Source organism: Protopterus annectens, chromosome 8.part0 (genome assembly GCF_019279795.1).
Source record: "Protopterus annectens isolate FY-2018-M chromosome 8.part0, PAN1.0, whole genome shotgun sequence".
NCBI classification, from domain to species: Eukaryota; Metazoa; Chordata; order Ceratodontiformes; family Protopteridae; genus Protopterus; species Protopterus annectens.
This window is the reverse complement of record NC_056741.1, coordinates 1,926,303,303-1,926,318,799: the sequence shown is the minus strand read 5'-3', so window position 1 is coordinate 1,926,318,799 and position 15,497 is coordinate 1,926,303,303. Positions and strand designations below refer to the sequence as shown.

General features: G+C 38.4%; 1 protein-coding gene across 4 annotated transcripts in view; it reads right to left on the bottom strand.

Moving 5' to 3' along the window:
- Positions 1–15,497, bottom strand: part of LOC122809727 (anillin-like) — a 1,124,352-nt gene that overhangs the window by 246,013 nt on the left and 862,842 nt on the right. For all 4 annotated transcript variants that reach the window (XM_044081431.1, XM_044081433.1, XM_044081432.1 and 1 more), the window contains exon 15: positions 2,968–3,016. In XM_044081431.1, coding sequence (XP_043937366.1) covers positions 2,968–3,016 — 49 coding nt within the window. The remainder of the gene's footprint in view (positions 1–2,967; positions 3,017–15,497) is intronic.

Sequence of the window (15,497 nt, the reverse complement as noted above, 5' to 3'; positions counted from 1 at the left end):
ACTCCAGAGCATGTTTGGCTTGGCATTAGCATTAATCCATGGTCCTGTACCAATGTGGACGATTTCACTAGATAGGTAAAAACACATCCAGTTATTTTCATTAGGAGTAATACATAATTATCAACCATACACTGAGTAAAGGCCAATCTATAACCAAATGTGTTAGGTTATTTCAAGCACAAAATGGGAAACTGGTAGGCTTAAAATGGCCTGCAAGGGCAGCTAGCATTTTATTTACCTATGAACCGATAAAAACATTCAATGCCTGACCCATTTCTCAAGCTATGTATGGGACTAAAGCCCTCACTTGTTAAACTACTTCCTGTCCAAGGTTGCCGGGTTTGAATCCTTCCATCTTCATTTGCCTAGTGTGACCTTGAGCAAGTCACTTAACCAGAGTACTTTGAGGAATTGGGAATTTGGGCTTTGCTCCAGTCTCATGGATTGTATGCCTACTACCTATGAACCTATGTCAAACAGCCCAGTGGATTACTTCATCCTGGAACAACTAGCCATGCTGGACCCAGATGTAGAGACTTGTAGTGGTGAGTTATTTGTCCCAAGGCTCCTTGTTGGTCCAGAACCACCGAAAACTGCATGTAATGCAGAAGCTCCTGGATTCAATCATTAGACATGGGTTAGTGTTTTATTGTCCTTTTCAGTTGTCAAAACAATACTAGGTTATTTGTTAGTAATGTGTTTATGTGCTGTCATGTAAAAATAAATGAAATTACTATCCTGGTGGTTCTTAGCGGAAAGAGCAAACTCCTCTCCTTGGGAGAAGCTCAGTGCCTAAATGTTCAGACACTATTTGTTGGTCCAGAGGCTAACAACTTTTTGGAATGCAGATGGTCCTGGGTTCACTCCCCCACAAACAAGAATCATGGTTTTCCTTTCATGTTCAGTTAACTCTACAACTGATCACATGCTGGGGAACTATATAGTGGGGTACAGTCCCAGTTGAATGAAGATCTCCAGTCATCTGACCAGACAGTGGACAGAGAAGGCACTATGGGATGCATACCCAGTTTTTTTTTTTTTTGAGGGGGGCACTTCTCACAGGCCCTCCCATCTCCCAGTGAAGCACAGGCTGGACAGAAGCAGGACTCCTTTTAAGATGAGAACAAGCTGGCTACATGCAAGGAATACAATGCCGTCTTACACAGGAAAAGATTCACCACATCAGGTTAACTAATGCCTGCCTTTAGCATCTAAACCCTTCTGTCAGTGGTACAGATTCAGCTCCATAAAGGTTGACAAATACCTGCTTTAGCATCTTTGCCCTTCTGTTTGTGATGCAGATTCACCTCCATGAGGGTTAACTAGTGCCTGCCTTTAGCATCTTAACCCTTCTGTCAGTAGTACAGATTGAACTCCATGAAAGACCATGAATGCCTGCTTTTAGTATCTTTATCCTACTGCCAGTGGAGAAGCAGCAGCCTGGGGATCATGCAGCAGGAACACTGCCACTCCCTGTACTAGGCTGCCTCAAAAGCCAGCAGGTCCAGCCTGCAGCTTCTTCCTATTTGCATATTCTAAATTTTGGATTAAAGCTTTTCCACTTAAGGCAGAGATTGGCATCATGCTCTTTCCTCGAGCAGTACAAGCTATGCAATAATGCTGGTCTTGGCTAAAGATCTGGAATCCACACGGAAACTATGAGAATGTGTACTCAAAGTATCAAACAGGGAAACACAACAATGTTCAAGTTTGCATACAAGGAAACTACATACATTAAACACACTGCAGAGGTCCTCCCACTATCAGATCTTAAGGTTTCTCATTTATGTTGTGTATGTGCAAATGCAATGCAGTACAGCACAGGGGTTTTCTAAATATTAAGATGGCTAAGGACCTCCTTAGACATAAGCCAATCTCCAGGATGTTATGTCTAACAGGCCAAGCATTTTGAAAGCACTCATATCATCTGCCATTCATACAAGAGTAGACAAAATTATTTTACCTGCCTTGTTTTTAAATACTGCATCCCCTTTTACAGCTTCATCAGCAAGAACCAAAGTGAGTAAAGTTTTTGTTAAATCCCTTCCCATTTTTGCTAACCAGAATGCCCAAAGTTGCTGCATTTGTGGTATCATATATGCATTTATATATCGAGATCAGGTCAAATCTATGGAAATGTACAGTGAACTTTAAATTCCTTAATCTGTCCTCATAACTTAAAGTATTAACTGAAGTAATTTAATTTGCAAAATGTTAGGGCTATATGCTACAAGCATTAGCCTGTAATTATGTGTAATTTAACATACATATAGAAAATATTGAGTTGCCCCGCCAAAAGAGACATTTGTACACTACTTAAATGAATAATGCACTGTTTAAGCATACACACACACACACATATATATATATATATATATATATATATATATATGTGTATATATATATATATATATATATATATATATATATATATATATATATATATATATGTGTGTGTGTGTATATATATATATATATATATATATATATATATACACATACACACACATATATATATATATATATATATATATATATACATACACATATGTATGTATAGTGCGTACATGCACTTATAACCAATAAACAAACATCTACATATCTGAGAAAATGTGTTTTGCTCTAGTTCCAGGAATAAAATACTTGTAGTATAGCTACATCTCCAGTAGTTTAAAACACTAATTTCAGTTACTGCTTTGCCGCAGAGATTCATAATTAGGATTCTTCTGCAAAATTGCGTCCTGACATTCAGTGCTTAATAACGAAGGTAATGAAAACTGGTAAAGCATGTTTCATTTTATATATTAGGTTAGTTCTAGTCTGCCAAAGACTCCTCTTGCAAGGAATGTTTTGAGAGGAAGCAGCACGATATAAAAAATGCAATTGTTTAGCAAACTGTACCCTCCGATAAAAAGTTGTCCACATAAAAGAGGAGAAAAACATGCATCATTTTTTTCTGCTACTTACCAGGCTATATACCTCCACATCAATCTCAAAGCTGGAACGAATGTCTTGTCTATGGCAAAACAGAAAATAAAACATTACTGATAGGCAGTACTGCTTTCCAGGAATACTGACAAAAGGCATACCCTTGTCCACTATGAGCTTTGTAGAAATGATGCAGGTCCACATTTATGCCAGTTTGAACAGGAAATACACCACTAAAAGAGACACCACCTTAAGATTTTCATATTGATTCATATCTAATAAACACTTATCAAAAATAAAGAGAGATAGAAAAACTTCAAGGTATGTAAGGTGAATGTATGACTAGATGACTTCAAAAACAATCAGTAGTGTGTGACCACTGTTAAGCTCCAATTTTGGACCACTATTTGCTCCCAGTGTCTGAGAAGGATCAGTATAAATTAATAAAGTAAAGTGCCCAACTTTAAACAGGCCTAAAAAAAAGTTAAGGATGAAATCTGATGTAAAAATAAATTCTTTGTTACAGTGTGTTCCTCCTCTTGTATACACTGGAATATATATATTCCACCAAGAACCTGTTTCCAACCCTCTCTGATATCCACCTTCCTCACAAACTTTTTTCTCCCACCAATGATATGCATCATTGTATTAAGTTCATGGACTACTACCATATGGTTTGAAAGTATGTTATACATTACTAAAGTCTATTACTTTTGAACATTCCATATGCATCCATTTTCAACCCTATACTTTCTGTACTACTGCTTTTATTATAATTGTATAGCTTTTTGTTGCTATGTTTAACTATGGATTTTTTCTCCCTGGGCCTCCACTGAAAATGGGCTTCTAACCCAGTGGACTTTCCCAGTCAACAAATGTCAATAAATAAAAATAAATAAATAAATTTTCTTTACTTATATTTTGTAAATACCTAAGCTGCCTATTGCTATGTATTGAACACATTCTTTTCCATATTCTTCATAACACAATGCTTGTTTGGTTTCCAATATTTTTTAAATATGATTTAATCAAATCTATAACGCATGCACTACTCCTTGGTATTCTACATACATTTCACAATATGTACTTGTGCACAGTAAACATCTTTACCTAATTTCATGTATATTGAGCTTTTTTGATGTAATGCAGCCTTACTTAAGCAGTACTTGCTAGAGTGTTTTGCCCTGGTCCTTCACTGAAAATGGGAGTTAAATTCAGGTAGGTATCCTGTTCAACAAAACACAAACATTTACTACGCGAAAGGTAAAACAGGAAAATGCAGGGAAAATAAAATTAGCTGTACTAGAACTGTACTTGCGTTTTTGTTAAAATGTGATATGTATAACAAAAATGAGTAAGATTATATATAACTGCATTTTGAAAATGAAAACACGTATAATATATATATATATATATATATATATATATATATATATATATATATATATATATATATATATGTGTAGGGTCTATATTGTATTGTTACAAGCTGACAATATCAAATCTGATATTGTTGGCACGAAAATAGTGAAAGTGAAGAATATTGGCCAGGTAAACGGAAATCTCCGTAGGGGGGGGTTTCCGTTTACCTCAATGTAGTGCAGTCTCGGAGTTGGTATATTTAAATAGTGGGGGGTGTGGGGGGGGCATAGCCTATGCCCTTTAGTTTTTTTTTTGGTTCTTTTTTGGTTTTTTTTATACTCGTTCGATATTTTACTGTATCGATCAATTGTGTTCGACATTTATTGCTTCGATGCAGTAAAATGTCGACGAGGTAATATAAACGCTATATATATATATATATATATATATATATATATATATATATATATATATATACACACACACACACACACACATATATATATATATATATACACATATACACACACACACACACACATACATGTGCACATATACACAGACACAAAGTACAAATATTGCCACTGGTGCACAGATATAAAAGAGATATCCAGAAAACCAAATGCAGCAGGCTTCTAACACAAACTGGTTTCATTAATTAAGCTTTGTCAGTGTAATCTGCCCACTTACACTGACAAAGCTTGATTACAGAAATTGGTTTGTACATTTTTAGAAGCCGCTGACATGCCATCACCCTTTTTGGACATTATTTTGAGTGCAGGATTATAAAACAGATTTTTAAGAAAGAAACTACACAATATTATTAACTGTTTAAATAGATAAATTTATATTAAAAAAATTAATGATTTTTAAAGTTAATAATTTAATGGTTTATTTAATTTTCTTTCATAATATTTACTGGTAGCATCAGAAAGCTAAACTCTGATTTTGGAGAGAAGGTGGTACATTTGGACAGATGAACTATTCAAACATGGAGTTTTAAACTCTGATGAATGAAGGTTACAAGTTATATTTCAGTTTTAATTTCACATTTTAAACGCTATTTCACTTTATATTTTTGATGCATCTGAAACATTACATGCAAAGTTTACATAAAAATTTAAGTTATATGAAAGAATCTTAACCCATATAAGTTAACAAGACATAAGTGTCGCCTTTCTACATGACACATATGAACTGTATCTTTACTAATATTAGTGGTTTAAATAACAGATGTAAAAGGGGTAGTTTAAACAAATATTTAAAAGCTATTCAAAGTTGAAATTATTATTTTTTGTTTACAGGAAACTAATTTGATACAGACTGACAGAATCAATACTCTATACTCAGAACAGAATGGGAGGTGCAATTTTATGGGAAAAAGAAAACTCCTTACCAATACCTAGAATATTAAATACAAAGATACAATGGAATATTTTGTTTAGTAACATTGGAGTTATATAAAGTTTCAACATTTGTAAACATTTACTGGATACCAGAGATTGGACTTAAAATGGTCAGAAAGCAGTCAGAGGAAGTAATTCAAAAATCAAAAAGAGGTTTAACTATGGCAGGAGATTTTAATTGTATACTGAGTGATATCTAAATGCTGCTAATAAATGTAAGAAATCCACTGTTACCGAAGCTCTGTTAGAATTTCTTGAATTATATAATGTGAAAGATAATTGAATATTCAGAGCCAAACTCGTTATTTACATATTATTCTCAGACATGGTACACAATCAAGAATTGGTAGTTTCACTCTCTCTCAAATGATTTAGAATCTAGCTTGGGGAAGCAATAGTAGTTTCATATCCTTTGTCTGCTCATAATGCTATTACATTTGGAATCTGACTAAAAACTTATATCTTTCAGAAGAATTCCAGCATGTATAACACAATTAAAAAATTTAAGGAATGGTTAATTAATGAAATCCAGCATTTCCTTGATATAAATAATGGAAAAGTGTCATTCATATCTGTATCTATAGCCATCTCTATCTATAGCCATCTCTATAGCTGTCTATCACTATATAAATAAAAAAAAAAAAAATATATATATATATATATATATATATATATATATATATATATATATATATATATGGGTCTGTCACAATTGAATTACATTTCACTGAAACTCTTTGTAGAGATGAAAAGAGTAAATGTTCAATAAAGCAAATGTTCAAATCAGCAAAAGATACCAAAGAGAAAGGAAGCACTTGGCCATCGTACGAACGAAATGCACATTGCAGTATGTCAAACCCACCCAGGTTGGGACTGCACCCCACACCCCCAATTATATATACCTACTCCAGGATCGCACTACAGTGGGGAAAAGGGCAATTTCCTAACACTTGCCAACTGCTTCCTTTCACTGGGGAACATTTTGCTGATGTGAACGTTCGCTTCATTAAATGTTTGCTCTTTACATCTGTGCAAAAAGTTTCAGCAAAGTATGGATCAATTATGTAAAGTAAGCCCATATATATATATATATATATATATATATATATATATATATATATATATATATATATATATATATCCACACACACACACATCTGTGTGTGTGTGGGGAGGATATTCCTACTTAAAAAGAAAAATATTATGTTGGTACAACATTAAGATAAAAACTGGACAAGGAGCTAAACAGCTTAAGAAGACATTGACAAAATAGAATGTAAAATACAGAAAGGTGATAAAAACTTGATGGGTGACCATAACACATTAAAGGCAAAATATTTAGAGATTCTGACATACAACTTTAATTTAGAAAAACTGAAATGCAACTCTAATTTAGAAAAACTAAAATGTAATGCTATTCTTTAAATCCCGAAAATGTACACAAATTATCTACTAGATCTAAAATTAATGGTAAATCTAATCACATTAGGAAGATATACAACCCAAATAGCAATTAAAAAAAGACTTACATTTTTTTAAATCACTTAAGAGATTCTCATATGTACTGTCCAAATTACCAGTCAGTGTAAATGTACACTTGTTTAAAAACAATTCATAAAAAGATCACAAGACAGAAGCTACTTCTAGCTAACCATAGCCTGATTGGTGTTGAGTACTTACACCAATTCCTGGTCCAATAAAAGTCGTGAATTTTTAATTATTCCTTAATGCTTGAAACCCCCTAACAATGCCTATACAGAGTCTGCAAATTTCTCAGGTGAAATGATGGAAAGCACTATCGAAACGCACACAAATGTATAGCCGGTCAAAACATCTGAACTACTCAAACTATTCTAGAAAAGATGTCTTAAGACCTAACAGTATGCAATCAAAGCCAGTCTTGTTTCAGTTCAACTTACTACATAGTACGCCTGCCGGGTGGATTTTATTTTTCCATGTCAGAGTGCAGACCACTCATTCACGATTTCTACCTCTGAATTCTTTGATTCAGTCCATAACAAAGAACATATACTGCTGCAGATAACGAGATGTACAAGAACAAGACCAATTGTGAAAAATCAGGTAAACATTCTGATTCTAAAGTTGAAATAGCCGTCAAATCATTAGTCTCACTATAAAGCCGGGCCAAGATGGCCGTCTAAGAACAAAGCTCCAGACAGGACATGCAGAAATTTGGATAAAAAAAGTGTTCCCAGGAAGAAAAACAACCCCAAAAATATAAATGAGCAGTAACTAAAGGGGGAACAAATAGCTGCTTTAAAATATGAAAACAGAGGAACGACTGTGCATTTTGTTTGAAAATATAATCACAGTAGGACAGGGTGCAAGCTCTTTGAAACAAACAGGCCAACAAATAAATGAAAAGAAACAGGGAAAAGTGCAAGATCTGTAAGAAGATAAAGCAGTGATTAAAGCTGAGCTGCAGGGACAGAACCAATAATATAGCGGCTAATAGAAATAATATAAAAGGCAAGGAGAAGAGAGAATGACCTTGAAAATCACTCGAGAAAGAACATGAGGATAGCTGAAATATAAGAGCGTGGATGACAGTGAACTAGAGCAGTTTGTATAGCAGCTATTACAGAAAAAGTACAGTTTTGTACCTACCATAAATGTAGATGTCCGAACTGGATAGCATCTGCAGTCATAACAACTGGGTTGTCCTGTCGTCAGGCAGCCCTTCAGTCGGCCGGATTCCAAAGTCCGGGTCCGGCTTCGGCTGATGTCGCACTTCACCCGACGTCATCTCTGTTGGTCTTCGGGTATAAAGGCATCAGCCGACGCCATTTTCCTCAGTGTTTCTTGCCCCAGATGCCAGTAGCCCTCTTGAAGGCTAAAATTTGGATAGATGCCAATGTTTCCAAAAAGATAGAGGTAAACACAAAAATAAGCATGTATGTACATATATACAAACAAATACACCATAAAAGACCCCCCCCCCACCAGCTAGCTATTAGGAGGGTAAACACCCTAGGAGTACCACAGAGGGGAAGGAGGGAGGGTAATCCTGACTGCAGATGCTATCCAGTTCGGACATCTACATTTATGGTAGGTACAAAACTGTACTATGTCCTTCATGGATGCATCTGCAGTCATAACAACTGGGTAGAATACCATAGCCAACTAGCCGGAGGAGGATAAAAGTAGATTATGGTGTGTTTAGGATCCCTTGCAGTACAGCAGTGGCAAACCCTGCTCGGGATCTGGAATATAGAGGCAAATTATAATGCTTGGCAAATGTATGCACGGAGGTCCAAGTAGCCGCCTCAATAATGTCTTTGGTTGCCACTCCTCGTAAGAAGGCTGTGGTAGTGGCTGTTGCCCTTGTAGAATGAGGTCTTATGTTCTGTGGAATTGGTTTTCCATGGAAGGAGTAACAGAATCGTATGCAATTTCCTATCCATTTGGAGATTGTCTGTTTGGAAATAGCTTTTCCTTCCCTTCCTGTTGCATAGGCTACAAAAGTTGGTCAGTCTTTCTGCTACTTTTGTTCTGTCCAAGTAGTAGCGTAGCTGTCTATGTACATCCAAGGTATGCAGTATTCTTTCCCTCTGTTTTGTGGGTTGGGAAAGAAGGTAGGTAGGTGGATTGCCTGGTTTAAAGACACTCTGGATACCACCTTAGGCATAAATGTAGGATTAGTCCTCATGGACACTCTATCTTGGTGGAAGATTAGGAAGGGTTGCACCGCCATTAAGGCCTGTAGTTCTGAAACCCTCCTTGCTGAAGTAATTGCCAGTAGGAAAGCAGTTTTCCATGACAGGTGTTGTAGGTCTGCTGTTGCTGCTGGTTCAAATGGTGATAGTGTCAACTTTTCTAGCACAAAGTTCAAGTCCCAAGCTGGTAATGGTGGTTTCCTTGGGGGTTTTACATTCTTGATTCCTCTGAGGAACTGCCTGAGCAAAGGGTGCGAAAAAACAGGTGGATCAAAGCTGTATTCTGCTGAAATAGCTGATGCATGTATCTTGATGGAGGAGTAGGACAGGCCTGAATGCAGAAGTTCGGCCAGATACTCCAGAATGTTAGGCATATCTATGTTTGACACATCTTTTCCTCTTTCAGTACTCCAAATGACAAACCTTTTCCATTTTCCAGCATAGTTCCTTCTTGTTGAAGGTCTGCGTGCTTCAAGAATAATGTCTTTAACTCTTTGGGAAAGTTCTGGATTAGCTGCTGCTATGTGATGTTCCATGCAGTCAGTTGCAACGTTTTTAGGTTTGGATGTATGATGCTGTAGTTGTTCTGAGTTAACATCAAAGGCATCAGGGGTATTGGCCACATATTGTTCTGAGACATGCTCCGCAGCAGTGGGTACCAGTGTTGTCTTGGCCAGTTTGGAGCTATCAGGATTATCCTTGGACGTTCTTCCTTGATTTTTAGTAGTACTTTGTGTATCAAGGGAAGAGGTGGGAATGCATATGCTGTTAGGCCTTTCCAGCTGAAGGAGAGTGAATCCACTTTCCATGCTAGTGGGTGGAATGTCCTTGTGCAGAATTTTTTGAGCTGGTGATTGAGAGGTGATGCGAATAGATCTATCTGAGGCATTCCCCATTTCTTTGAGATGGTCTTGAAGATGTCCGGGTGCAGCTTCCATTCGTGGGCATCCGATGTGGTTCTGCTTAATATGTCTGCTAGAGTATTTTCTTTTCCCGGTACAAATATTGCCTGTAACTGGATGTTGTAGCTGAGTGCCAGGGTCCACAGCTCCAAAGTCATTCTGCATAGGGGTATGAATGAGTGCCTCCCTGTTTGTTGATGTACCACATGACTGTGGTGTTGTCTGTCCTTATCATCAACTGGCCCTCTTTGAGAAATGGTCTGAACTTTTGGATTGCCAGTTTTACTGCCAGCATTTCTTTTAGGTTGATGTGCAGGTGAAGTTGATCCTGTGTCCACAATCCTTGCACGCATTTGTCCAGCATGTGGGCCCCCATCCTAGGTCTGAAGCGTCTGTTGTGATGGTCTGGCTTGCTTGACATCTGCGAAAGGGTAGGCCTGGGTTTGACTGGCATGCCTGAGCCCACCATAGGAACTCCTGTTTTAAGCATGGAATTAGTGGGATTTCTGTTTCTAGGCTGTGCCTGTGTTGGGACCATAAATTCTTTAGGTACCACTGTAGTTTTCTCATATGTAGTCTGGCAAATGGGACCAAGATTATGCATGATGCCATGAAGCCCAAGGCCTGCAGTACTTTTCTTGCTGTTAACTTGTTCAGTTTTGTTAGTGCCAAGAAGTAAAGAGGGAGTTCTTTTTGTTTTTCTGTAGTTAGGAATGCCATTTGTTTTACTGTGTCCAATTCCGCGCCCAGGAATGTTCTTGTTTGGGATGGTATCAGCCTTGACTTTTGTAAATTGACTGTGTATCCCAGTGCTTGTAGCAAGTAAATGACCCTTTGTAAATCTGTTGTCAGCTTGCTTTTGTTGTCCCCTTGTAGCAGGCAGTCGTCCAGGTATGGGTAAATTTGAATTCCCTGTAGTCTGCAATGGGCGATTACTGATGCCAGGCATTTTGTGAATACTCTGGGCGCAGTAGATAAGCCAAAGGGCAATGCTGAGAATTGATAGTGCTCTGATCCTGCAAGAAATCTGAGGTATCTTCTGCAGATTGGTCGAATGGGGACGTGCAGGTATGCCTCCTTGAGATCTAGAGTTACCAGCCAACACTCCTTGCCCAGCATGGGAAGAAGTTGCTGTAGGGTCAGCATTTTGAATTTTGGGACAATGATGTATGTATTTAAGGTGGACAGGTCGAGAATTGGTCTCCAACTTCTTTCCTTTCTTGGAACTAGGAATAGTCTGGAGTAGAACCCCTTTCCTTGCTCTGCTGTTGGCACTCTTTCCACAGCTCTCATGTTTGCTAACTCCATTATCTGTTGTAGAGCCTCTGTTTTTTGATTTGGAGGTAGATTTGGCATTCCTCTTTTGACTGGTAAAGTGTGGAAGTGGAACCGGTAACCTTGATCTATGGTTCGTAAAATCCACTTGTCTTTTGTTATGTAGTGCCAGTTCTTTGAAAATAAGGTTAACTTTCCGCCTAGAGGTGCTGCTATTTGTTCCCTGGTAGGCGGATTTAGGGTTAAGTCACTGTGGTTGTGTTGATGTAGTGGCAGTGGTTGTGTCTGTGCCTCTGTTGTTACCTTGCCACTGTCGTCCTCTGTAGGCACCTCCTCTGGATTGGTTTCTGCCTCTGGAACGCGTCTATTCCTGCCCCTTTGAGATCTTGTGGAGTCAGGAAAGGACCAATTTTGGCAGGCCAGTTCCTGCTAAACCTTGGGGGTTGAACCTGCAAGAAATCTTTAACCGTTTGAACAGATTTTGCCTTTTCTTCCATTTTCTTCATAACCTGCTGGGCAGGTGTACCAAACAAACTTGTCTTATCCATAGGAGCATCTAGCAACTTAGCTTTAACATGATCCGGTAAAGCTTGCTCCTTTAGCCATGCATGCCTTCTTATCACTGTGCCAGTCATGGCTGATCTAAATGAAGCCTCCAGTGCATCATAGCCACATTTTAAGGAATGGTTACTAACCTGTTGTATGTTATTTACCATTTCTAATACATATTTCTTATCAAGAGATTCATCAGTGGTTAGCTTTTTAGTTAACTGATCAAGCATAAACTCTTGGTATTGTATCATGTGAAACTGACAGTTTAAAGCTCTAGTTGAGAGAGTAGCTGAAGTGTAGACCTTTTTACCCCATCTGTCTAATGACCTTGCTTCCCTTTCAGAAGGAATAGGGTTTTTAGCAATGGTCGCGGCTACTGCCTTGGGACCCTGGGATATAGTTTCGGGGTCTGCAAGTGGGGCCTTGTAAAGGTGGTGATGAGTATCTGGCACCCTGTAAAATCTGTCTGGTTTGGCAGGTGCTGGGGGTAAAGAATCTGGAGCGGAGCAGACATCATTGAAAGCATCATCCACCACAGAGAGAACAGGAGGTATAGCTAAGGGTCTGTGCTGTGGAAGGTGCAGAAAGGTCCTAAGTCTTTTTCTGGAGTCTGAAAAATCCTGTTGCTGCCATTGGAACTGCTCTCGCATGGCATGTAAGTTATCCCCAAAGGAGAGTTCTTCTGGTGGGAAGCAGCTGGAATGGATTCTTCAGCATCAGAATCTTCAAAATTGGAGAAAGGAGCCTCTGGCTGGTCAGTTATGTCTGATTCATCAGCAGAATCATCAGAGGACACTGGCTCAGGGGCTCTGCCCTAGGTCTCTTCTCTGGGGCTGAGAGGCCCTGTCTGGGTGAGATTGAGATCCTCTAATTAATGAAATTAAATCTTCTGCCAAGGTAAGCATTTGAGAACTAGAAGAGGGCCTGGTTGTGGGGGGTTTAACTGGCACTGTTTTAGTAGTCTTGGCTGCTTTAGCCCTGGCGAAGGCCTTAATGGACATGGCTGCTGGAGGCCTAGCAGCACCACGTGCTGGGGTAGAGACATCCAAGGGAATGGTGTCTGATAAGTCAGTGGCAACCACCGTAGTGGATAAATTTTCTGTGGCCGATTCAAGAGTGGTAGCAGGGGCCTCAGTTGTAGAGATAGATTCAGCTGTACCTAGATCAGTTTTCTCGGTTTCGGCCGAAACCGAGACACTCGCGGTTTGCTTAACCATGGTTTCGGCCGAAACCGCGGACCGCGAGTGTCGGTCTTTATCTCTGCGTTTTTTGGCAGATTGGGTAGTCGGAGGATCCGACGGCATAATGTACGCAAAATCAGAACCGAAAAACTGTTCTGCAAACTCCGACCGACGCCTAAGCGTTCGTGGGTTGAAGGAAGCACAGGCCGAACAGGCTGCTACGTCGTGGGCTGGGCCTAAACAAGGCAGACAATAAGAGTGGAAATCTTTATGAGGTATTTGTTTCCCACAGGTTAAACAATTATTAACTTTTTCTGACATCGGCTGAGGCAAGAAAGAGTCCCCAACGGGGTACTTAGCTTTAGAAGTCTTCGAAGTAGTATTCGGTAGAAGTAATCTCTGGATCCGACCGACCGGCACTTGCGAACAGCTTCTGCTTCGGGCGCCACGCGGCAAGAAAGACTGAGGAAAATGGTGTCGGCTGATGCCTTTATACCCGAAGACCAACAGAGATGACGTCGGGTGAAGTGCGACATCAGCCGAAGCCGGACCCGGACTTTGGAATCCGGCCGACTGAAGGGCTGCCTGACGACAGGACAACCCAGTTGTTATGACTGCAGATGCATCCATGAAGGACATGATCTGTATTACCACAAAATCAAGCGACACCAAAAGAATAGACTACAGAGCAGGATAGCAAGAAGCAGCTGGAGAAAACAGACCCAGACATGTTTTGGCCAGCTTCTACTCCTATTATGCAAAAATGAAATAAGGCAAGCAAAAAGCCACAGTTATCCCATTTGCAGGGATGTTTGTAAAGCTGGTTGATGATTATTCCAAAACACTTTATAGGATTAGGGAAGCTATACTGATATTAAATGAGCTAAATGAATGTAACGGCTGCATGATTGAATAACCCTGCAATTCTGGAAATAAAGGAGGAAGGGGAATTGTTCAGGACACAATATGAAGAACATTCATAACTTTAACCCAACATACTACAAACAACTAACACAAGCAATACAAATTTGCACTGAGAGAGAGAGACTGGGAGAACAGCCTCAGACACAGGAGAGTTGATACAGAGACACAGGGAATGTGTGTAATATCAAATGCCAAAACTCCACAGGTCAGAAGACAAGACCGGGAAGTTCAGAGGAACAACATGCCATTTAGAGAGACCAGCAGGAAATAAATGACAGAGGCAAGTACACAGATAAGTGAAGAGAGACAAAGCAGCGAAGTAAAAATTAGTAGAAGAGGGATATTCAGGCACAAAATCAGATTAATAGAGATCGATCAACAAGAGAGAGCTCCAATGAAATGGGAAGGCAGTACGGGGATATTCTAGATGACTACTGCGCAACTGAAGGAAAAACTGGATGGAAACATTTATGATGGATGGCAAAGCAGAAGGCAGGAATACAGAAAGAATGAAAAATGACCGCAAAAACAGAAAAATAAATGCAAGAAAAGGACAAAAAAGAAAGTGACTGTGGACAGCGTAGGATGGCCGTATTAAATAATGAAGGGAGCAACATCAAAACTTGAACAATGAGAAGTATAGAAATTCCTCTGATGATGATACAGTAAAGTGAATCATGGACACAAGCTTGCAAGGTAAGCAATATTTTTCATAGCTACTTTATGTTCAGTAAACTGCATTAAACATAGTAAACGTAACCAAAAACCAGATACTAAAACAAAAAAATAGCCGAAACCTTGTACGGAACCACTGATATTTTTAAAAAAAACGTGTACTGACGAATACACACAGAGATAAAATAGAAGTACTTTAATAAACCATTTTAGCGCTTTCATCTCCAATCGAGACTTCTTCAGAAATAAAACAAAAGCACCAATTAAATACATTTATATACTAAATTGTGATGACATCACCATTAATTAATTTAAAAAGATATAACCAAAAATACGTTTAAAAACATTCTTGTATAAACTACTGTTTTGCGTCCTATAAATTAACCACTAAATATTTGTTGTATAACATTTGTCATATACATAGATATACTTTCACTTTACTTAAAAAATATTAATAATAAATAATTTAATAATAGATTTGAATACAAGAATAAACTTTAAAATTCTTAAATTAAAATCCATTAATTTCTATCCATGTTGTGTTAATCTAATAAAAAACACCTTAAACTAATACTATTGAAAAACACACAATTAATCCTATATATTATTGGCTCT